Source organism: Eumetopias jubatus, unplaced genomic scaffold (genome assembly GCF_037043125.1).
Source record: "Eumetopias jubatus isolate StellerSeaLion01/CBP00866 unplaced genomic scaffold, mEumJub1_p1.0 scaffold_5, whole genome shotgun sequence".
NCBI lineage: Eukaryota > Metazoa > Chordata > Mammalia > Carnivora > Otariidae > Eumetopias > Eumetopias jubatus.
This window is the reverse complement of record NW_028274811.1, coordinates 14,782,570-14,806,949: the sequence shown is the minus strand read 5'-3', so window position 1 is coordinate 14,806,949 and position 24,380 is coordinate 14,782,570. Positions and strand designations below refer to the sequence as shown.

The 24,380-nt window shown below is 46.2% G+C and overlaps 1 protein-coding gene across 2 annotated transcripts in view; it reads right to left on the bottom strand.

The window, feature by feature from the left end:
- The window catches only part of TNFAIP8 (TNF alpha induced protein 8), a 111,708-nt gene that overhangs the window by 59,055 nt on the left and 28,273 nt on the right, over positions 1 to 24,380 (bottom strand). Inside the window, exon 2 of one of the 2 annotated variants that reach the window (XM_088023240.1) lies at positions 549 to 720. The exons of the other annotated variant lie outside the window; for it this stretch is intronic. Within the exon in view, the coding sequence (XP_087879366.1) occupies positions 549 to 561 (13 nt within the window). The 5' untranslated portion in view covers positions 562 to 720. The remainder of the gene's footprint in view (positions 1 to 548; positions 721 to 24,380) is intronic. 2 annotated transcript variants of the gene reach the window in all.

Genomic DNA, 24,380 nt, shown 5'->3' with positions numbered 1-24,380 from the left:
CTTGTAGAAGCTTGAACTATGGCTGAAAACAAGCCCCAGACGTGTTTTAAAAGTCTATCCTCCCAAAAGTTCACGTATCTGTTGAGTGAAATTGCTTATTGGCTGTTAGGGAGAATAGTATTCTGAGCAACATCTACGCAGCAAGAGAACAGAAATAAACACCCCCATGTTTGCAGGTCACTGCCGACGTACTGGGACCCAGAGACACCTTACAGTTAACAAACACATGGAAAATGTAAAAAGGAGAAACTTTAAGGGAAACAGCTCTCCAGTCTTGTCAGAGTCCCATTTCTGAAGCACTTTGATCCTTCATTCGTTTACAGAGAGTCACAACCTCCATGCAAACTTCAGATGCCATTTCTTCCACCCACAATATTCGTACCTCCCTCAGCTTAACACCAGGTCCCCACACCCAGTCAGAAAAAGAAAAGCAGTGATGTGTTTGACACAAACACTTTAAAGCCACGCCTGAATGCTACTCCCTTGCAGACAACAACGCCATGTTCCTGAGTCATGTGAATGTGAGTCTGAGGGCCGTTCGAACTCACCGAGTTTCAGCATTTTCCCCCAGTCCTCGGTCAGGAGGACAGCTCCACGGTGTGTTGGTCGTCACACGGCCTGGAGGAACGTACACAGCCACCCTGTTGATATGGATTCTATGTATCGCCTTCAGGAAGAGTCAGTCTTCCCCGAGAATAATTCCCAAGAATTTATACCATCCTTAAAAAAAAAAAATCCACCGTATGCTTAGTGAACGCACAAAAGACACTGGTCACCAAGAGTCCCTTTCAAAGTTGTCTTGCTTGTTATTCTGGGAGCTGGGTTTCGTCACCTGTAGTGGAATGCATTAGGTAGCCTTTCATTGTGAATCCAGAGAGGTCCCCACATCCACAATGGGGAGAGACTGGTTGCTGTTTCCATTTGTTCCCCATAAACGAGGGCTCCACAGAAACACAGCGATTACCCGTGAGAGGCGAACAGGAGATGTTTCCAAAATCAAGCAGACACAGGAAGTCTTAACGTTTCAACATGCTAGAAAACAGGAGCCGACACTTTAAAAAAAAAAAAAAAAAGGGAGCAGCTCCAATCATAGATGCTGCCTGGGGAAAAAAAAAATCAAAAAAGCTCTTCATTCCTACCTGGCCAGTATAAACATGAATGTCTATTCATAGTAACTACTGCTCAGAGGTATTCTGCTTCTCAGAAGTAGAGAACAGAGTTTGGACAATGTTGCGACTGAAAACCATTAGCCTTTCACTTTTGGAAAAGAGTATAAGGTCTTTATAAAGAATGTGACTGTATCCAGGCGTACACAGTACACACATGTCCATACAGAAAGATATATGCGTAGGGGCGCCTGGGTGGCTCAGTCATTAGGCGTCTGCCTTTGGCTCAGGTCATGATCCCGGGGTCCTGGGATCGAGTCCCGCATCGGGCTCCCTGCTCCGCGGGAAGCCTGTTTCTCCCTCTCCCACTCCCCCTGCTTGTGTTCCCTCTCTCGCTGTGTCTCTCTCTGTCAAATAAATAAAATCTTAAAAAAAAAAGAAAGATATATGCGTATATACGATCTAATAGTCTCTTCAGAGGCTTGCTGACTTACCTGAGCATCTGACAATCATCACCACCACCCACAAACTGTTCCCTTATCCATCCCCACTGGGCAAGATTCTACCAGGCCTGCAAGGCCCTGCCTCTGTGAAGGGCACCGCCTCTATGAAGACTTTGTCCCAACCAGCTATGTAGGATCTCACCTTCCCCCTTTAGCCCCGCTGGTACCTCCCTTGAACTTCCCTGGTAAGACTTTCTGGGTACCTATCACAGTTGTCCATGAATTATCTTTAGTGGTCTATCTGTCTTATCCTCAACTCCGCGGTAAGTTTCTTGATTTGATTTTTATTCTCCGTGGCAATGACACTGTCCCAAGGCTATCAGGTACTCAGCACAACGCACACCAAGTGGAAAGCAATGGACAAATATTCTGGAGTCTACTGGTCCTGGTTCATATTCCATCTACGCCACTTCCTGCTTTGACAGAATTGCAACTTATGTCACCTCTCTGAGCAATTTTATTCTGTTGTCAAATGCAAATAACATTATCTACCTCATAGAATTGCTCTCAGGATGTAAAGAGAACCATGGGAAGCAAATAACACCTTGCCTGATGCACAGTGAGGGCTCAAAGAGCAATGAGCATTATTGTTGACCTGAATTATAAACCAAACGCCTACTACTGATTCGAGGAGGAGGCTGAAAGAGAGACCAGATCCATATCACTTTACAAATACATTATCCATTTCTTATGGGTCTGTAGCCTACATTATCATGTGACTAACTCATGATGGTTTGACGCTTACCCCTGAGAAACCATCCTTATGCGTTCCTTGTGTCATCGCCCCAAATTCTCAGTGGCCCCTTTAGGCTATGACAACGTCATCAGAGACTAAGGGTCACAGGAGATGCGGAGAGACTACGCTCCTCCTCCTCTTGGAAGGAAAAGATCCCGAATTACTATGACCATGCAAACCCTAAACCCATTGGTGATTCCAAGCTACACGGTGTAAAATGCCACATCTAAACACAAGAACTGGTCTCTCACATTTCCTTAAAACGGGGCCTTCGTGGTAGATGCGTGGCAAGGTGGCTACCAAGAACCAGTCTGTCCACTACAGCAGGGGAGGGTGGAGCTGCACCGTGAAGGCCTGGGAAGGGAAAACTGGAGGAGGGGGCCTCCAGCATCACAGAAAATAGCCGCCAACATGGCGGCAGGGTCCCCACACACGCTCCAGGCCTGGTGGCCCGCTGACGGAGGAATCGGTCCAGATTCAGCTGCACTAAGGCAGTTTGTGCTCAGGAATGCACCTGGCTGTCTTTTCTGGGGAGCACGGCTCAGCACCCCACCTCCCCCAATCACGCGCTCCTGGCACTGCCGATGATTAGAAGTGCTCTGGAGTTTCACTGTGAGGCTAAATAAGTTAGGCAAGTCGGGGTCCATCTTCTATGGCATTTCTTCACCAGCTATCTCTGACCGCATGACTCTGGAACACCAGGTTCTCCTCCTCGGTATGCAGGTGCTCCAGGTTATCTAGGCATCTCAGAGCAAGGCTCTATCACTTACATCCTTCCACAGTCCCCACACCCAGGGAAAGTGGGTGGCAATCCCAGTTTCCACAGAGACTGGCAGAGCAAAAGAGGTTGAGGAGCAGAGCCAACAGGACATTGCAAGCCCTACCCACCCAGCACCATCTCCAGAGCGCATACTCTCTCTGGCCTAGTTTCATCGACTGCGTATTACGTACCCCAAGAAAAATACTGCCTGACAGTTACCCACATCCTTATCGGCTGCACGTTCAACAAAATCACCATAACAATCGTGAAATTTGTGCCTGCATGAGCAAGATACCTGCATCTGTTTACTTCATCTGATTGTATCGCCTTAGAGACAGAACTGGAGATGTCTACAAAACACCTTAACCTTCCTGCTCTGGTATTTCCAAGATGCTCCCTAGTCCCTAGGGTATACCAGCATGGCCCCCAAGAAGAGGGCTGATCCCCTCCTCCCCCTTTAGGGCCTCTCCAGACCTCCTCTCTTCTGCCTCTTCCAGCCACCTCAACTCTTTCAGGGGCCTCCCGAAAACCATGGCCCGCACCAGAGCCTCTTCCTCAACTTGAGTTGCTTCTCTTTGTCACTCTGCTCTTCTTCAAGGATGAAGAAGTCCCGGGCAGAGCAGGGAAGAAAGCGGGCTGAGTGGGAGTCATTCCAGGAGAGTCAATGCCTGAGCTTGGCAAAGTGCTCTAGAAGCCATCTCACAGATGCTGCCATGGAGACAGCAGGTAGTCAGACCCACCCTCTCTCACCCAGGGACACCTGGCATTGGCAAAGAAGCACATGATTCATGCCTAGACAAGGGTGGGAAAATCCCACTGCTGTCAAGCACACTCTCGATGCCAGGAAGCATGCACGATGCTTTCCCCACGTTCACTCAGTCCTCACTGAAACCCCAGGAGGTGGGCGCCACAATCCCCAGGTTACAGGCGAGGAGAGCAAGCACCACACATGTACCTGCTCAGTTCAACGCCAGCCCAGGAACCCAGGTATGGCTTGCCCTGAATCTGTTGGCTTTTTTTTTTTTAAGATTATTTATTTTTTTATTTATTTGAGAGAGAGAGAGAGCACGAGAGGGAAGAGGGTCAGAGGGAGAAGCCGACTCCCCGCTGAGCAGGGAGCCCGATGTGGGACTCGATTCCGGGACTCCAGGATCATGACCTGAGCTGAAGGCAGTCGCTTAACCAACTGAGCCACCCAGGCGCCCCCTGAATCTGTTGGCTTTTCTCTTCCCATCATATTCACGAAAATGTCCTTGGTTGACCAGACAGAAAGCACAAACAACTCAGCGTCTAGAAAAAAAAAAAGGAACACCTGGCAACCCACCTTTCAAAGCCAGGAGAACAATGAGTGAGACAGTTTGAGCGGGTATGAGTATGGCATCAGAGACAGGACTGGGGGCGGGGGGTGACTTCTCAAATCTGTTATCATGTCTGCTGCCGTTCACAGCCAACCCCCAGAACGAGCGGCACAAAAAAATAAACCGTGGGGTGGCAGACCTTTCTATCACATCGTATGTGTTTCTATGTTTTAAGCATAAATTGTATACAGTGCAACTCAGAGCCCCTCCCTCCCCCAGAAGACCATCTTTCTCTTTTCTTTTTTGAAATTCATGGAACTTCGGTGTTGGCAAGACCTCCGATATCATCCAACCTTCTTGCACAGGCAAGGAAAAGGAAGCAGCCCAAGGAAGCCGAAAGTCGTGCCCCACATCACACCGCCAGCTGGTTAAACAGGGCAAGTGCAGTGAGGACAGGACCCTAGGACTCCAGAAGGAGCATTTATGTCTGTCTTCCTCAGACACAGGCTCCAGGCTCTCTTCATACCCGTGCCACCAACGAAAACACTAGATCAGCATTTACAAGGTAAACAACAACAACAACAACAAAAAAAACACTGAGCGTCTGCTGCAATAAATATGCTGGCACTCGAATGTGGTTTACTTTCTGCTGAACCGAATATAAATGGAATCCTGACACTTTCCAGCATTCTCCCATTGCAAACCTCCCTGTGAAAGTGAGTGTGAGCCCTAGTGAGAGAACACTAAGCTAATTCAACTTTCTATGTGCCAAGAAAAACTCTGCAATTGCACAGTCAATTTCTCTATAAATTTCTAGAATTTCTAGTTAATATGCAACATGTGATATTTCCCGAGCTGAATTCCCCCGCAACCCTCCCCTGCCAAACCCGACTATTTTTCTCTGTGTTTTTAACCTCTCTGCCTTCCACTACCACCCTGTCCCGTGGTCACTGCGGATTCCTCTCTGGGCTCGGATGGTCCCGCATTCACCAAGGACTGCTGCCTTCCCCCCGTGCTTCTGCTGTTCTAGTCATGTGGACTCTGTCAAACCCTTTGCTTTAGAGGAGGCACAACCTGGTTTCTTGAAAAGACAACTTTCTAGGGAATGCCAACAAGCAGTTCTACTGGTCCTTCCTCCTTTAGAGGATAGAGAGCTTTGTCATTATGCAGTTTTTTTTAAAAGATTTTATGTATTTATTTGTCAGCAAGAGAGAGCACAAGCAGGGGGAGCGGCAGGCAGAAGGAGAAGCAGACTCTGCTGAGCAAGGAGCCCAAAGTGGGGCTCGATCCCAGAACCCCGGGATCATGAGCTGAGCCAAAGGCAGACGCTTCGCCGACTGAGCCACCCAGGCGTCCCTGTCATTATGCAGTTTTACCCCCCGCAGTTATTTTCAAACCTACAGTAAAAAACAAACAAACAAACAAAACATAACTTTGAGAAACTTGTCCGTTTAGAGAGTAATCAGAAACTACAGCGTGTCTCAAGTAAAGTTTCTCAGATTTTTCCCTTCAGGAAAAACACGTATCAGGTTTGACCGTTTGCAGGGCAAGCACGCTCTGTCACCCGGGTCTGGGTGACATTTGTACCCAGAGTGCTGTGCTCATGCAGCCAACACACAGCCACCTGTGCTCCACCCCACCCCACCCCCCGCAGCCTCACAACTGAACAAATTCACCCCACGACAAGCTGACATGGACCGGGCTCCTTCCACACGTCAAAGGAGAAGGGGGCTGTGGGAGCCTGAGGCTGCTATCCTGTGGCTTATTTCTGGCCCCCCTGCCTCTCTCTTCCCATCACCCGAAGCCCTTCAGGGCAAGGGAGGGCCCATGAGCTGATTCAGTCTCCAAAGTGCTCAGTCATATAGCAGAGGGGTAGACCCCAGCTGAAATCCTATGCTCCCGTACCCTGGACTGGCTTCTCCTCTGGGGCTCCGTATCTCACCTACCCATTGGTCATGCAGCCCGGAAGCCTCAGTATCACTGTGGACCCCCTGCTCCCCCACCACCACCCCCAAGCCCTCCTGTTCCCCCGCCTCTGAAATGCCCCTTCTGCCTTCCTTGTCACCCACCTCCAGCCAGACCTCATCCTCTGGCAGGAACTGCTCCTTCCACTTAGCCGCTCTCCCAGGACATCTTCCCAAAGTGCAGCTCCGTCACCTAACCCCACCATCTGTGCCTAGAACTGAGTTTAAAAAGGGCTTGCATATCCTCATTTACGGGCCGTCCTCTGCACGGGACATGGGGTGGCCCCCAGTCCTGGCCACAGCCGGCTTCCCGCTGTCCTCCCTCCGGACACCCGCTCACCCGCACTCCCCAGCCTCTATGTCCTTTCCACCATCCTCAGTCACAAACCATGGCCAGTGACCCGAGGCTCAGCTCACACAAGGCCTGCAGGATGCTAGTAGCCAGAGGCCAGCCCCCACTCCTGTCTCCCTATGCCACCTGGCAGCTTTGGCATAGCATTCAGCACATGTTGCCCCAAGCGACAGCCGCTGCTGTCCCCATTTCCTCCTCTGCACTCCACTGTACCTTTGTAGATGACAGGGAGATTTCTCCATTCATTCGACAGCGCCCACCTGTATTTATCCAGTACCTACTGCATGCCAGGTACTGACGGAGACGCCGGGAACAGAGTGCAAAGGAAAATACACGAGGTTGCCTGAGCTACGAAATTAACATTCCATGGGGGGAAGAGATGGCAACCCACAAAACACATAAATAATTGAAGGACAGATGGTGAGAGGTGCCAGACTAGAAATGAACGGGGAGTGGTGACGGAGACCACTCTGGCAGGGGTGGCAGGGGAGGAGTGTGCCAAGAGCCTGAGGAAGAACAGGCCAGGCGGTGGGAGGAGCAGGTGCACCAGCCCAAGACAGGACAAGCTCAGCATGCTGCAGAGGGGCCGGTGGCGCTGCGTGTTGGAAGCAGCGGAAGATGAAGGGTGGGAGAAGCAGATGGGAGTCAGGCAAAGGCCAGAATAGACAGCGCCATATGGGACATGGTGAGAGTTTTATATGGTGAGAATGTGAAACAGGACCAATGTCTGGAAGGCGGAGTGGCAGGAACGACCAAAACCTGAAAACTCCACATGTCCTTTGAACCACTTCCAGGACTACATCCAATGAAACGGGGACAAGTGTGGGCAGCTGTAGTCCAAGGGAGCTGTGTGGTGTTCTAATAACGCCGGAGGCTGAAAGCAGCCCGAGCATCCGTCTGGGGGACGGGCTAAGTGAATTACGGCACGTCTATATCATGGCACGTAATACAGTCTTTCAGACTGATCGTGTCAAGTAATTAATAACGTGAGAACTCTTCGCAAAGCCTACAAAGCAATAGATAAAAGAAATTTTATGAAGTACCATATAATTTTTGTAGAGAAAAAAATAGAGGTGTACAGAAAAAGCCTGGAGTGATATTCTCCGACGTTTTTTCCTGGGTGGTAAAATTAAGGAGTACCTTCCCCCCCACCCCCATTTTTCATTCTTTCGGTTTAATGATAGTTAATAGTTGATAAAATATACTACACAAGCATGTGATGCTTTGGTAATAAACAAACAAACAAACAAAAAACCTGTGAGTAACAAGGAGGCATAGCAGGGTAGGTATCCTAGGAGATCAAGAAATAAATAGAGGCGGCTGATCCAAAGATGGGCGAGGGCAATCTTCTGTCTTTTTAGGGAATCTTCAAAGCAAAACAGAAAAACAAACCATAAAAACTCCCTAGAACTTAGGGCAGGAAGTGTGTCATTCCCTTCTCGCTTATCCCTCTGACTCAGCATTGACTGTAGGCCCTTCTAAGCCTTGTCATGAAGAGGTTAGAGATAGGAGTTGCAAGAGGACGGAGACATGGAAACCCCACCCAGGAGCTCCCAGCCCTGAGGGTGAAGTCTGAAACACGGACCCGAACCTTCTAAAGGAAAAAAAAACCCTTCCCCCTTCTCCTTTAGATCCATGGCAACCGAGACTGAGAAAGTCCCCCGCACGTTCCTACAGGTTAAACACGATTAAGTTCTTGTCTGTTTCTTTTCAACCAGATCAGCTGCAGATAAGACCCAAGCACGCCGTTGTGTTCCAGGCTCCTCCTCCCCAAACAGGTTTGAAAATGCAATCAACAGTTCGGACAAGTCCCTGCACTTCTCAGGCATTCGGATCCTGGCTTTCGCATGCCCACGCTGAGAAAGTTCACTGCAGAGGCTCCAGCCACAGCCAGTCTGCTGCCCTGCCTGCCTGGGTCATGAAGGTGGTTTGCTTGGTCCGCACTGTTTGGCCAGCCTCCAAGCTCAGCCCTCCACGGCCATTCAAAGAGCACAGACCGCGAATGACTGGCTAGCCAACGCCCACCTACTTCTCCTAGTTCCTTTTTCTTTCTTTTTTTTTTTATTTAAATAATCCCCTGGAAACTATGGAGCTGAGGGAAACCCATATGGACTATTCGACAAAACAGAAATTTTCGACTCTGGAAGCCTTTCAGTTTTTAAGGCAAGGTAAATCAGAATTGGAAGACAGGTGGCGATTACCATCTACCACATGTACAGAAATTTTTGACTCTGGAAGCCTTTCAGTTTTTAAGGCAAGGTAAATCACAACTGGAAGACGGGTGGTGATTACCATCCAGAGCTACTGCCTTCCCACATGTATTCAACAAGTATTTATTGAGGTCTTACCGCGCCCTGTGGTAGCCCTAAGGATTCATGATAAATAAGGGGCCAGAGGAGGTCATGTGTATGTATTCGGGTGATGGGATGGGGGGTGTGGAAGGAGAGAGGCAGAAATTCCAACAGGAACAGCCTGCTGACAAGCAGTGTACAGATTCTACAGCTATTTCATATTGGCAATATTGATCACAGTTGCAACGGATGGGGCAAACAGATGAGGTAGAGGGAGACGCCTTGCAGATTTCTGGATATTCAACTGCATAATTCACTGGGAGGAAACTGGCAGAGAGGGTAAGTTCACCTCATTTCACATTGAAATTGAGCTGCCTAGTGCTGATGAACACTCCACAGCTGGACATGCAGCAGGTCTAGAACCTGGACAAGAGATTGGGCTTGAAATATACATTGGGATGTCATTGCCATAGAGGGAATCTGAAGGCTCAGGAACGGGTAGGATGATCAAGGAAGAGAGCGGAATGAGAAGAACAGCAGAAAAGTCAAACCAAGGCCAACACTGAAGGGACAAAGAAGAGGGAGGGGGCCGCAAAGGAGATGAAAGGGAACAGAAAGAGAAGCAAGAAGATAACCAGGAGAGTAGATCACCAAGGAAAATGGACAGGACTTGCTCTTGGGTCAGCTGTGTAGCCCCCGAGGGAAGGAGGAGAGGGACTCAAGAGGTCACCTAGGCTTTGAGATTGAGAGCTGTATATCCAATGTGTTGATTGAGAAGGGCAAACCCAGGGGAGGAGCAGGTTTGGGGGGCCGGAGGAAGCGGGTGAAGTGAAGGTGCCTATCCCTAGAGGAAATGTGAAACAGACAAGAGCATAATTGAGTCTGACATCTAGGAAAGATGAATTACATACATTAATTGGGAGTCATAGCTGGTATTTGGTATTGATTCCACGGGACTAGATAAAATCACCTGGATTCTCAATCTTGGCCACACACTAGTAGTCAAGTAACAAAAACAAACAAACGAAACAACATTTTAATGACTGATGTTCATGGTCTTCCTTGGGGATTCTGGATTAATTAAAGAGGACCTACCCACCCCCCACATTTTTCGCAGCCCAAGCCAGGTTAAGAACCACTGCCCAGAGAGTGTGGAGAAGCGCCGAGGATGGAGCTGGGGCACTTCAGAATGCAGAGAGCCTCCAAAGGGGAGGTGACCGAGGTAAGCTGGACAAGAGGAAGCCAAGTCAAGAAGGCGGTTTAAGAAGAAGGAGGGATGGATGATGCAGAATATGGCAGAGGCTATGATGGGGAAGCGGCCATGGGATTTGTTAAAAAGGAGGTCTCTGGTTTTGGAGAGTGGAGGGGTGAGAAGGGGCACCAAGAAGGGGAGGCTGTAATCAGAGACAACTTTTTTGGGGTTTCCACCACAGCCGGAGAGCAGAGAAGCCCGGAGGGAACTGGCAGGCTACTTCTCTGGGTTCAGGAATTTTGTTTGTCATTTGCCTTTCAAGGCAGTGGATAGAAAGGCATGTTCTGATGCTGATGAGGATGTTCCCAAATGGAAAAAGAAGCTGATGTTGCAGAGGAGGAGGTATAATTGCAGGAGGACTTGAAGCTGGAGAGAAAAAAAAGCATTAGGCAGCCTGAACTCTCAAGTCTGAAATTCCCCTTCAAATGCTGGTGTCTTCACTCTCTACTCTTCAGGGGATGTAATAGGTCCTAAAATTCGCAGAATGGCTAGACTGGAAAGGAACTTAAAGATCATCTGGTCCAGTGCTCATTCCCAGGTCCAGTGCTCAAATTCCCGTGTCCGATCCCATTCATGGTCTTCCTGATGACCGCCACTGGAAGAGAATTCCTACAGTTCTTCACTCCATCCACCCGTACCCTTCACCAACCCATGGTTCCTGAACTCTTTGGACACTCCCTGAAACGAGCTAGAATCTGTTTTCCCCTATTTCAAGCCACTGGCTCTGGTTACGTGCCTTCAGGGTACACAGAACGTGTCTGCTTGCTCGTCTATGCCTTTCAAACATTTTCAACTACAAACTCTCGCCCCACCCTTTACACACTTTATTCCCCACACCTGAAAATCAGTTCTTTTTCCATGCGTGGACAAACGGGTCGCTGCTCCAGGAAATATCTAGACAGGGGCTACCCACTGACCTAGCTGATCTTCAATAGGCTAAAGGTATAGACAAACATACCCAAATAAAAGGTATATATATATATATATATATATGAACAACCCACAATAACCCTGGTTTCTAAGAAACCAAAATGGTTCCAGACTACTTGGACTTCAAGATTTGGATTGGCTCTACTTGGTCCTTAAGCACTAAATTGATTCTCATCTTCCCATTCTGACCCTAATCTCAGAGAACCACCACCCCCGCAACACAGACAAACACACACACACCCACACATGGGACACTCACTCAGACCCGCAGGTAGGAGAATGTTTGACCGATTATTATTAAGCACACCTGTTATTAAGCAAGCTTTGTATTGGTTCACATGGCACTTGAATTTTAGGGAAAAAAATCTCTATACCATAAGCGTGGATTAATTTCCTACATACTTCATACAACAAAACCTCAAAGGCAGAGGAAAAACTTGAATGTTTACATATGCAAAGAGAACCTCCAAAAATGCAATTATAAATTAAGTTAAAAGCACAGCTACAAAAACTAGGCTTGATGAGGGAGTCATTGCTAAAACTCCATGAAGAAACAAGATATGTTATTCCAACCCTGAAGTTTGGAATATTCACGCCAAATATCACAGGAGCTGTTACTCTGCTAGCCTTAATTGAAAACATTCCAGCCAGTAGGTGCAAAAGGAACACAGCACACAGGAGTATTGCCTTTAGTGCCTCAAGTTACACTAAACTAGGCTAACCAAGTTTTAAAGCTATTATACTAATTAATGCAAAATGCACATAGTGGGGCTTGAACTGTTTACCAAATAAACTGCATTACACTGGAGTCACAGTTTATGCAACAGGAAAAAAAACAAAACCCAGGAAAAAACTGAAAAATGATTATAACCCCAGATTTATACACATGAATTGAATTCTAGAACAAAAGTTTGATGCAGTTGAGGTAGAACATTAAAGCTACCACTTGAAATCTCTTTAAGGAACAAAATAAAAACAAAAAAAGAATCCTCAGTCAACCCCCTGCATAATAAGATCAATGAATCGATCTTATTATGAGTTAGGGCAACTTCAAGAGCCGTAACTATCCACTTTCCTTGTTAGTTTTCGGAAACACAGTTTTGAGTATATGTGATATATTATATGCATATTCAATATTGAAATTCACTGCCTCAGCTAAACACTTTATTTTTTTAAAGATTTCATTTATTTATTTGACAGAGAGAGAGAGGCGCACAAGTAGGCAGAAGGAGAGGGAGAAGCAGGTTCCCCGCTGAGCAGAGAGCCCAGGACCTTGGGATCATGACCTGAGCCAAAGGCAGACGCTCAACCAGCTGAGCCACCCAGGCTCCCCTTAACTAAATACTTTAAACTTCACAAGTATATACAAACACAAAAACAACTTATTTATGGCAAAGATCTTTTAGCGGGTCACACTCTGGAAACTTGGACGTGTCCAGACTAAGACAGAGTTCATGAGATTAATGATTCAAGATAATTGAATGAATTGAATTAATGATTCAATATAATAAATATAGGTTAAAGTTAACCTGTTATAAAAGTATTTCAGAATGTCTCAAAATCAAAGAAAACTATACCGTGCTAAAATCAAAAAATGCCTTTCCTAGCCTCCTCTTTTCCAATGGAAAGGAAAGAAAAAGCCAAAGAACTCTTGACAGCACATAAAATCAGACTTTTTTTTATAGCCCATGCATAACCACTTTCAAATGGTCTACTCCCTCACTTTAGAAAACTTCATATTAAAAAAACAAGCGACTCACAAGCTTATTTTAAAATCATTTCTTTTGGCTAATTTTTATGGGTTTAATTTTCCTAGCTTTGGTCTTCTTCCAAGCCATTCAAGAACAATCAACTCTTGGAACCATAGGAAGAGATCCTGCCCCAAAAATCAGAACCAGGAGGTGCACCACCTACAAACGCAGGCGAGGACCACCTCATCGGACCACCACGACAGGAGGCGTGGAAGGGATTCAAGGGGGAGAGGCATTCACGAAGCCATCTCCCTTTCCTCATCTTGCTGGGAGGCCAAAAATGTAAACTTCTACGTGCTGTGATTTCCTCACCATGGGCATATACATTGCTCTGGCATATCCTATATTTTAAGTCTGAATATTCTAGAGCACTGTTTCTCAACCTCAGGACTCCTGACATTTTGAGCCTGACAATTATTTGTTACGGTGGAGCTGTCCCGTGCATTGTAAGATGTTAAGCAGCATCTACCCACTAGATACCAGTAAAATACCCTTCCCCTAGCAGTGACAACCAAAAATATCTCCAGATATTGCCAAAGGTCCCCCGGGTGGGGGGTGGGGCTGGGAGAGGCAAACTGCCCCCGGTTAAGAGCCACTGTACTGAAGTGCTGGTTCTTAGTTACACTTTGAAAGCACATGAGGAATTTTCAAAAATACTAATTTCCCGAGAGATTGTGATTTAATTCATTTGGGCTAGGTCCTGGGCATCTGGATTTTTGAAAGCCAGGGGATGCTACTAAGCAGCCAAGTACGAGAATCTGTGCTCTAGAGTACATCGATGACACCAAGTGAGTCACCGAATCAATGTCGCACAACACCAAAATGCCTTCTATTCCCCCAAATTAGAGTAGTTCTTATCTTGATGGACATGATGACAGTAAACAGAAGAAAGCAGAAGAAACAGGAAAGAAAAAAGGTTAACTGGAGCTCTGACCTGCGAACTTCTTTGCCCTTTTGATGGGACGGGAACTAGAGCATAAAGATTTATTTGAATGCCAACACTGCCTCTCGAAACGCTCTACGGTGTGGGGGATGTAGAAACCAAGCTGCAGAGGTGGGAAGCACAGAACTATTTCTTCACAGGGTGGAAACTGCAGCTATCCCACGAAGACAGTTTTTTAACCCGTGCCACTAACCCAGCCTTGGAGAAATGCTGAGTTCGTTAAAAATAATACACAATCTGTGGGCTGGGAAGAAACCCAGAGAACTCTCATGGGAACTCACTCATGCCCTTCCTGGGGCGGGGGTGGGGTGGGGTGGGGTCGTCCTCACAGCAGATGACACGACCAGCGACCTACCTGGAGCTGAGGGCAAAGCTGGACTCCTGTACAAAGGCTCCATGACCGTGAGCATGGAAATTCTCCTTTCCTCGCTATGCCAGCCTCCTTGGTCTGCTCAACCACACTGGGCCGGGTTCCAAGTTTTGCAAAGAACGGCATGCCACGGCCCCCAAGGGCACGGTTCCCCCCCCCCCCAAGTTTCAGTGTGGCAGTGGCCTCCCCCATCGACCTTGTGCCAGCCTACCAGTTGTTTCTTCAGGGGAAAAAAAGAAAAAAAAAAAAAAAAAAAACAAGTAGACACACACATGCAAACACAAAGGACAGGGATTCTTCCCCCAGTTCAGGAATAGTAAGCATCGGCAGACATGACTGTTTACTGCGCATCTGGTACCTTGCTAAGCGCCGTGCACGCATGATCTCACCGACTGCCGCCAGCGCCCTCGAGGAGATGCTATTAACATCCCATTTCGATAGACAAGGACAGGAATGTCCTTCCTAGCCTCCTCTGCGGCTTAGGCAGTGTAAGAAATTCAGCCAAGGCAAAATCAGGACCCATTTCTCTCCGACATCAAAGCCCGGGCTCTTCCCCACCATACAACGCTGTGTCTCCCAGTTCTCCAAAAAGAACCCAAATCAGTGGCTGAACTCCACCAACTGTGACTATTTCAAGCTCTCACTGATTTGGGTTAGAAACGCTAGGTCAGGAGAGAATTTCCCAAATAGAGAGAAGAGGCATAATATCCAGAGTTGGTCCCAGACTCTATCCACGAGACCACAGCGCACTGTGTGGGTCTCTTTCTGTTCTTGCCTTCAGTGAACACTTGGCGTTCGGCTTTGACCCCTCACACTCACGAGGCTTTACTGGTTCTTTTTTCAAGCGTCCCCCTAGTGCCCTATTTTCCTTACAAGGACTCTCATTTCTCACTCTTGGATTGGCAAGTGCCTCTGAGCTGGCTCGCGTAACTGCCATCCACCTTGCACACAGATGTCAAATCTTCTTTCAGCGCCACTTCCAAGCTGTCCCTCTTCTGGTTAAAAATCTACCACAGTTCCCTCTGTCTGATAGTCCAAACTCTTCTGCGCACCCAAAAGAGGCTGAAAGCCTCTTTTGCTCAGATCCTAGAGTAACCGGTCAGTGTCCTCCTTACTATTTCCCACCATAAAACCGCAAAATTCTAGGACTAGAGCAATTTCCAATTCCAGTCGGAAATTGGAATCGATTGATTGGAATCAATCAATCCGACCAATTTCTACTATCTTCCACAAACACGCTCCGCTCACACCAAACTCTGTGACTTGGCTCTGAGGGTCCCCTCCTCCATAGGTGAATCACGTACTATCTCCTTCACTTTGAATCCTCTCGTGCATTCACTTACCCATTTAGCCGCACACAAGTGAGTGGAGATATATATGTATGTATGTATGTATGTACGTATGCATATATATGGATAAAGTCTAAGGCAAAACTACCTTACTGGGACACTCTGATCCTTGGATCTGGGGTGCTCTCCTCCCCCTAAAAATTTATTAAGCTGTGCTAAGCACCGTTTTAGGTGCTAGAAGAGGTAAAGTTGGGCGCCTGGGTGGCTCAGTTGGTTAAGCGACTGCCTTCGGCTCAGGTCATGATCCTGGAGTCCGGGGATCGAGTCCCACATCGGGCTCCCTGCTCAGCAGGGAGTCTGCTTCTCCCTCTGACCCTCTTCCCTCTCGTGCTCTCTATCTCTCATTCTCTCTCTCTCAAATAAATAGATAAAATCTTTAAAAAAAAAAAAAAAAAAGAAGAGGTAAAGTTTCCTATATTCCTGGAGTCTTCCTTCTCCAGATTTCCATAGGCCTTTGTATGGCCGAATCAACCATTCCCAAAGAGGCTGGTCCCATACACATTAATGAGCAAAGGACTTCAGTGAATGTGACAGACCATATCCAGCACCCTTCCTGAAGAATCAAAATGAGAAGTCCTGTAGAACAATCCCACTTCACCTCACCTAGCAATGTCAAGAAAACCCCAGCTTGTGTTCACACAAGCGAGACAGAGACAGAGAGAAACATCCTACAGAACATATCTGATGGGAAAGCTGGTTTTACCACTAAGTCTGTAAGCTCCCAGAGGCATGGACTACTTCTGAGCATTACTCAGTCCACAGCTATGACTGAATGGTCAGGACTTGGGCTGAAGTCAGACGCTTGACCAACTGAGCCACCCAGGCGCCCGGGCACCATGCTACAGACCCTCTTGGCTCAGTTATGTTGCGTGCTAATTGCTTTTGAACAAATTACTCTGTCTACAGGGTGCAAACCTAAACTTTGCTCCTGATTTTAACCCCGGACCTAACATATAAATGCCTAGCATGAAGTAAGCACTCAGATATTTGTTGAGTAAATGAATCAGTCCACGCCTTGCAATTTAGCACTTCGTTCACAAGCTAAGCAAGATACACAAATGTGTGCCATGTGCTTGAGCCTTATCTTCCGGGCAGACTATAAACTTCTTAACCACCAGGATCACATTCTGCTCATACGTAATAACTAAAACCACTCCATCTTAAGCCGCTTCTTAATACACAATCGCAGAATTTAAAAGAAGCATATATAGTTCTTTCTTCTTTCTGTCGTCTGGCAGGGTCACAACTAAGCTAACCTTAGTTCAATTAGGTTCGGTTAAATCTGATGATCATTTAGGCCCTTTCAGATTTTTTCTATTACATGTAATATTGCAGTGGCTAAGCTCGGAATGCATCTGAGCATAATACATTCACGCATGCGTCCAATTATTACAGAAGAATTAATTCCTAGAAGTGGAATTGCTGGGTCTTTTCAATCTTGAAACCACAGTATTGACAGACTGCTCCCCGGAAAGGTGCAAAATTGCAATCTTTTCAATAGTGTTTGAGATTGAGAAGACCTGTTTCCCACTTTCCCTCCAACCCTGGGCTTTGTCAAAGTCTGCCTATCAGCTAAGTAAAAAAACGACACCCCAAAGCACACAGCCCCGGTACCGCTCTGGGTAGTTACCTAACATGTCCCTCCTGATAAACATAGTGCCTGGGTTCCCATTGAAAATGTTCTAGATAAGAGTTCCATTTAAACCGATCCTGAGTTACAATCACAAGGTTGTCAGAGATTGCTATTTTCAAGAGCCCATATCATGACGCTACATCTATCTTCCACAACAAAAAGGGCCCGGAAAAATAATGCAACAGAAAGGACGCAGAGAAAAAAGGGAATCACAGATGAGAGGAGTGGTTCTCTAAGGATGGACATGGTGGAAACCGGGTAAGAATCCCTGTGCTGTGAGGAAGCCGGTCCTGAACTTTATCACCATCCTGCAGAAACAACAGAATCACCTTCTGCCCGTCCTGGGATGGACCACAGGTTTGCGGACACTTTTATTCCTCTGCTTAATACCCAAACGCCACAACCCAGAGCTTTGCTCCTCCTTCCTGAGTGAATACCCACGAGGTCCCTTCGTCAATACTCCATACTAATTTTACCCCACGTTTGCTAATCATCCTATTTTCTATCCCACCCAATGGATCGCAAAGGGCTCATTCATTAGGTGCTTAATACGCATTTTAACCTTTCAAAATTCATGTTGTCATTTCCCCCTTTTGTTCCTTTTAAAATGAACGCCAAACAAAGCTAGGAATGTTTAAGCATTTGGAGTATAATGTTTTTGTTCGCCAACTCTCAACTGGATCAACATTTTTGTTCAAAAACTCTGAAGTGGATTTTGGAGAGCAGAGAAGGAAAAGGTGAAGGAGAAGGAAGGGAAGGGGAACCCCTGCTCTCAGAGCATTTTCATCAGCCTTTAAAACTAGGCTTTGGCCATGACCAAGTCTGGTTCTCCTCTCCGAGATTTCTGAGACCTTGCTTTCCTCCACTGTGGAGAGCTGGGCTGTGATCCTCCAGACTCGGGCTCTTCCCAGGGGTGTGTCCCCCGCTGGAGTTACTGTCCTGGGCGAGGGTCAACTTCTGGAGTTACTGTCCTGGGCGAGGGTCAACTTCTGCGAGTGAGCCACAAGGGGTGCTCCTAGGGTGACCCCACTCCGTTCCAGTCTTCTGAGACAGTGCCCCCCAGAGGCATCCTGTGTGTGTGTTTGGTGGGGAGGTGGGGGCTCTGAAGAGTAACATCTATTTCCTAATCTCTGCCAAAGTGTGTGTCCTGAGAGATAACAATTTGCCTCAGTGCCATAAGTGCTATCTGTTGTTCAGAAATCCATCTCCACACTGGAGGAGAAAACCTCTCCTCACTAAAGCAAAGATGGACACAGGGGTTCCCCCCGGGACAGCCAACTGCTGAAATCCCACGATGTGCCAGGGGTTTTACCCAGGTTATCCCCAGTTAGACCTCCCATAATCCTGTGCGCCTGATTTTCTCTCTTTCACTTTCGATGGAAAACCAGTGGTTTAAAAGAAGCGAGGTAACTTGACTGGCCCAGTTACACGCACGTCTGGGAAGTGTTACAGCTCAAATTCAGGTAACAGTCAGCACGGGGCTTCTTGGGCCCACAAGTAACTTCCATCAAGCTGGAGAACCCAACTTTCTTTTTTTTTTTTTTTTAAAGATTTTATTTTATTTATTTGACAGAGAGAGATACAGCGAGAGAGGGAACACGAGCAGGGGGAGTGGGAGAGGGAGAAGCAGGCTTCCCGCCGAGCAGGGAGCCCGATGTGGGACTCGATCCCAGGACCCTGGGATCATGACCTGAGCCGAAAGCAGATGCTTAACGACTGAGCCACCCAGGCGCCCGAGAGCCCAACTTTCTAACCTGAGACCCACAGACCCCTAGCAACCCCTGGGTGCGCTTTGAGGGTATCAGAATGTCTCAAGTCTGGGGTGCTGTGCCTTTTCTGGGAGGGTCATTTAAAATGTTCCCATTTCGGGATGTGTGGGTCGTTCAGTCATTGAGCGTCTGCCTTCGGCTCAGGTCATGATCCCGGGGTCCTGGGATTGAGTCCCACATGGGGCTACTGCTCAGTAGGGAGTCTGCTTCTCTCTCTCTCCCTCTGCCCCTGGTCTCTCTCTCTCTCTCTGAAATAAAATCTTCAAAAATAAATACATAAATACATAAATAAAAGGTTCTCATTTCATCTCCTTTGCTTCAATTACGTAGGGCCCTGCCCACCCCTGGTCTTCACCTATTTCAGAGCAATCTTACTATCATCTTGTTAGTCTCGAGAGCAATCTTGTTAACCTGTTATTTATTTATTTTTTATTTTTTATTTTTTATTAACATATAACATATTATTTGTTTCAGGGGTACAGGTCTGTGATTCATCAGTCTTACACAATTCACAGCGCTCACCATAGCACATACCCTCCCCAATGTCTATCACCCAGCCACCCCATCCCTCCCACCAGCCCTCCACCACTCCAGCAACCCTCAGTTTGTTTCCTGAGATTAAGAGTCTCGTATAGTTTGTCTCCCTCTCTGATTTCGTCTTGTTTCATTTTTCCCTCCCTTCCCCTGTGGTCCTGTCTTGTTTCTCAAATTCCTCATATCGGTGAGATCATATGATACTTGTCTTTCTCCGATTCACTTATTTCATTCAGCATAATACCCTCTAGTTCCATCCACATTGTTGCAAATGGCAAGATTTCAGGGGTTTTTGATGGCTGCATAATATTCCATTTCACATATATATATATATATATATATATATATATATATATATATCTCACATCTTCTTTATCCATTCATCTGTTGATGGACATCTAGGTTCTTTCCACAGTTTGGCTATTGTGGACATTGCTGCTATAAACATTGGGGTGCAGGTGCCCCTTCGGATCACTACGTTTGTATCTTTGGCGTAAATACCCAGTAGTGCAATTGCTGGGTCGTAGTTAACCTATTATTTAAACAACCCTTGAAGGGGGGATCACTTTTGGAGAATGTGCCAGGGTGAACCGCGGCTCTCCTCCGTTACCAAGCATCACCCCCACCACCCTCAAGCTTGCCGCAGATTCTCTGAAGGGTCCAGAAAAGTCGAAAACTAGTGAGGCCTACCTCCATTAAGACTTATCTCCCTTAAGACAGAGAGACTTCTCACTCTCCCTCTAGGTGTCTCGTAAGACGGTCTGCTCACAGGCACCCAGCAGTGACCGAAGAAGCGGCCCACATGTCCTGTTGGTGTGATGCAGGTATTATTTGTTACTCGGGGTGAGAAAGTAGAATTCGAATGTGCGTTGCAGAGGCTCTGAATACAGAGGAAGGAAACTGTGGTTTGAGAAGGGGAGGAAACTGCAGAAAAGGTCTTTGATCTTTGTATTTCACAAAAAGCAACTGAACCTGCAAATAACTGTCTCCGGCAATACCAGTTGACCGTTAACAAGAAGCAGTTTAACAATTTTTATCACACACGTGCACGACGGCCCTTGCTTTGTGACCAGGCAGAGGATAGATAACCAGCGAGAAAATGAGTTGACTTCTCTGGGGCAGAGAGGAGCACACACGAGCTTAGACACCCCACAAGGGCACTCTCAGAATGGCCTGAAGAAGGGCCAGGACCGCTAGGACAGCCAAGAACATCTATTAAGTGCCAACTGTTTAAGACAAGGACCAAGGCCATCCCTTGATGTCATGAAAGCTTCCTGGTGCCAAGAGGCAGGCAAAGGCATACCAGCTGGAAAACTAAAAAGTAAAGGCGGAGGAAGAGGGGTAGAGAGGAAAATACAGATCTCAAACCTAATTAAACAGAAAGGGAGAGGCAGATGTGAGGGGCTGACTCGTCCACGCTGAGCCCCTGGGAAATAATGGGGACCCCACGGAGTTCACAGGTACAAGAATGCCAGAAAGTCAGCAGGACAAGGGACAATGCTGTCGTCTGCACCAAAGCTATCATTTCGTGACTCAAGGGTGCCTTTGAGCTTGGCCACGTTCACTTAATAATATTATTTTTGTATCGTTCTCTCAGGGCGCATGTTGAGCCCTAAGAAGTTTCCTCCTCCATACATTAGGGGTGGGGGCTGGAATCCGCTTCTAAATTCTGTATCTCCAAGAGACATGGCATTGCTGTTTGTCAAGCTGCTGTTTACGACTTGATTTTTCCTTGAAATAGGGCTCTTTAGTAAAAGAAGTCTCGCTTTCAAATTACAGGTGCAAATTCTAAAGGAGAGCAGTCGTTGCTGATAAAAAAAACAGGGCATCTGAAAAACTCTGGCTGGTTTCCAAGACTGCTTCAATGGGAAAAGAATAAAACTCTTGAAGGGCATCTACATACAAACACATACACTTAACTACATCGTATTCCGTCAGTTCCAAAATGCCACTGATTGCAAGATACACAATATATTTTTTATTATTATTATTATTATTATTATTATACAATTCTCTTTACAAAGGACACTGGCAGAAGCTATTCATCTGTGTGTGGGGTTCCTTTCTAACCCTGAAAACAAAAGGAACTAGTCAAAGAGTCTTATAAAAGTTGCACCAAAGAAATAAAACATACTATGTGTATACCTTTTGATCCAGCAATTCTACTTCTAGAAACTTACCTTATAAATATAACTGCTTGTATACAGTGACATACAAACAAGGATGTTTGCAGCAGGATGACGTGGAACATGGAAACCTCTAAGTATTATGAATGTCCAATAATAAGGAAATTCTTAAACAAATCACGATACTTTCATAAATTTGGAATACAGATATGTATTTGAATACAGATTTGGAATATGAAATACCATGAAGTAAAAAAAAAAAAAAAGTGAGTCTCAGAAGAGTAACTGCCTTTATTTTATCAACAGTAAAATGCACATTTGTTCACATCTCACCATCTGTGAAACTGGAGTATATTATATAGTCAATGGCACCTTAGAGCCCATGAAATACAGTGGTGTGATCCCTCATGTAATACATACATGCACAGAAACTTTCTGGAAAGCTACTTGTAACTCTAAAGTAAGGAGAGGAGAAAGAGGTTTTATTTGTTTTATTTTACTTTACCTCATATTCCTTAAGCTTTCATTAAACACATATTATTTCCAAATAAAAATGTAACAAACCAACTGTTGAGTAGTTTCAGGCTTCTGAAAGGTAGTTGCTTGGACAACCATTGACAGGCTATCCCTTCCGGGGAAACCACCCCCATGAGACTTTTCATTTTATAAAAAATGAAAAGTAAGGACCGAAGAAAGGGGATCTTCACTAAAAGGGATTCTGAGCACCTAGCAGGGTGTTACTTCTTCTCTGCTTCCTGATCATTCAGGAAGTCTTGCCAAAAGCTACAGCCTGGTGTCTGTGTTGGGAGTGGAGAGGGTTGGAAATTCAGAGGGAGAGTCCTGTCCTCTGGGAAATGGCTCTGCAAAGCCGAGCAAGCCTTCTGCTCTGAGGCAGAGAGCGGGGTGGGAGACAGGTTCTGGCCAAGGCCAAGCACATGCAGCAGAGGATGGCAGCCAGAAGGACAGGGTCAGGACCCGGGCACAGGCAGTCTGGGGCCCTGAAGAACCCCCAGCAGGTGAAGACCTTAGGCCAGTGTTTCCCACCTGCGGTCTTCCATCCTCAGTCTCACCAAGGGAGGCTGGTGAAAATGCAGATTCCTCTGGCCCACCCAGATCGAAGGCAGAGTAATTCCTACAAACCGTCTAACAGCGGCTTGCGCTCTTACGATTTCAATACCTGTATTCGTGACCCAAGGTGGGCCACCTTTATAATTCGTGAAAAGTAGATCTGAGGCGGCAGAGTTTCACAAATTTCGTTCCCAATGACTTTTAAAATTAGAAGTGATACTACCATTCAAATAGGAAGGATCTAGATCTTAAGAAACACTCATGTCTCCCCCAACATATTCGGTTAAGAAAAATGGTCTCTTAAAAAAATCAGTTTTTTTTTTTAAAGATTTTATTTATTTATTTGAGACTGAGAGAGAGCATGAGCAGGGAGAAGGGGCAGAGGGAGAGAAGAAGCAGACGCCCCACTGAGCAGGGAGCCTCATTCAGGCTCAATCCCAGGTCCCTGAGATCATGACCTGAGCTGAAAGCAGATGCTTAACCCACTGAGCCACCCAGGCACCCTAAAAAAATCAGTTCCTTTTTAAGAGGAGGAACCCCTAACATGAGTATCAAAAAGATGCTTTAAATACCCTATATTTTCTCAGACCTCCCATTATCTTCTGCAAATCAGCTTATTAAGATTCTGCTTATAAGGTGAGCCTGTAACTGGGAGCTCAGCATCCCAGAACTTACACTTCAAATGGCTCTTCCTCTGTGTTTCAGCTGAAGTCTAAAGATTTAAGTTTACCTCACTCCCTCTAAGTAATGTGGTATTATTTTCTCCACCCATCATGATAGAAGCCATAGCACATTGGCTTACTTGCAAAGGACTTAATTATATGTCCTCCTTCAAAGATAATTTTCCCCTCACCGTTCCTCAGGACTTGTCTGTTCTGCTGAGATGCAGTTTCAAGCACAGAGTTAGAATTTAGGAAAATGAATCATTTAAGTTAAATTGTATTAAAGAGAGATGTGTTGATTTGTTTCCTGATGCATCCAAAAGAGAAACCTATGCTGCCAGATTTAAACAGAAGATGATTGAAAATAATTTCTAAAAGGATACTGTCAGTTTAGTGAAAAGAAATTATTCCCTGAATAAAAAAACAAAAAACAAAAAACTAACCCAGAGGTAGTTATGCTACTTTCATCTGATAGAAGTGAGTTCATGTAATCATGGTCCTTGATGTCACAACATCCCCAACGAGACAAGAATGGTGATGCCTATGCATCGTATACGCCATGGATTCTGAAGGCTTTCAGGACTTTGCCATGAATTGCAGCAGGGAAGGGGTTCAGGTTCCTCTGTGGGTCATGGAGGGCCAGAAGTTTCCAGAAGGTCATCAGTACCTTCCACTGCAGTCAAATTCTACACACACCCCTCAACACACACACACAAGCCCTTCTCTCTTGACAATTCAGTCTGTGTTTAAATAAGACAATAAAGATTTTTTCTTACTAATCAAGGTAAGAATAGTAGGGGTCACACCAAAACCTGACAACTACCTATGAGGAGGCAGTCAGGTTAAAGATAATTTTATTTTTATTTATTTATTTTAATATTTTTTTTTATTTATTCGAGAGAGAGAGAGAGCAAAAGAGAGCACGAGCGGGGGCTGGGAGGGCAGAGGGAGAGGAAGAAGCAGGCTCCCTGATGAGCAGGGAG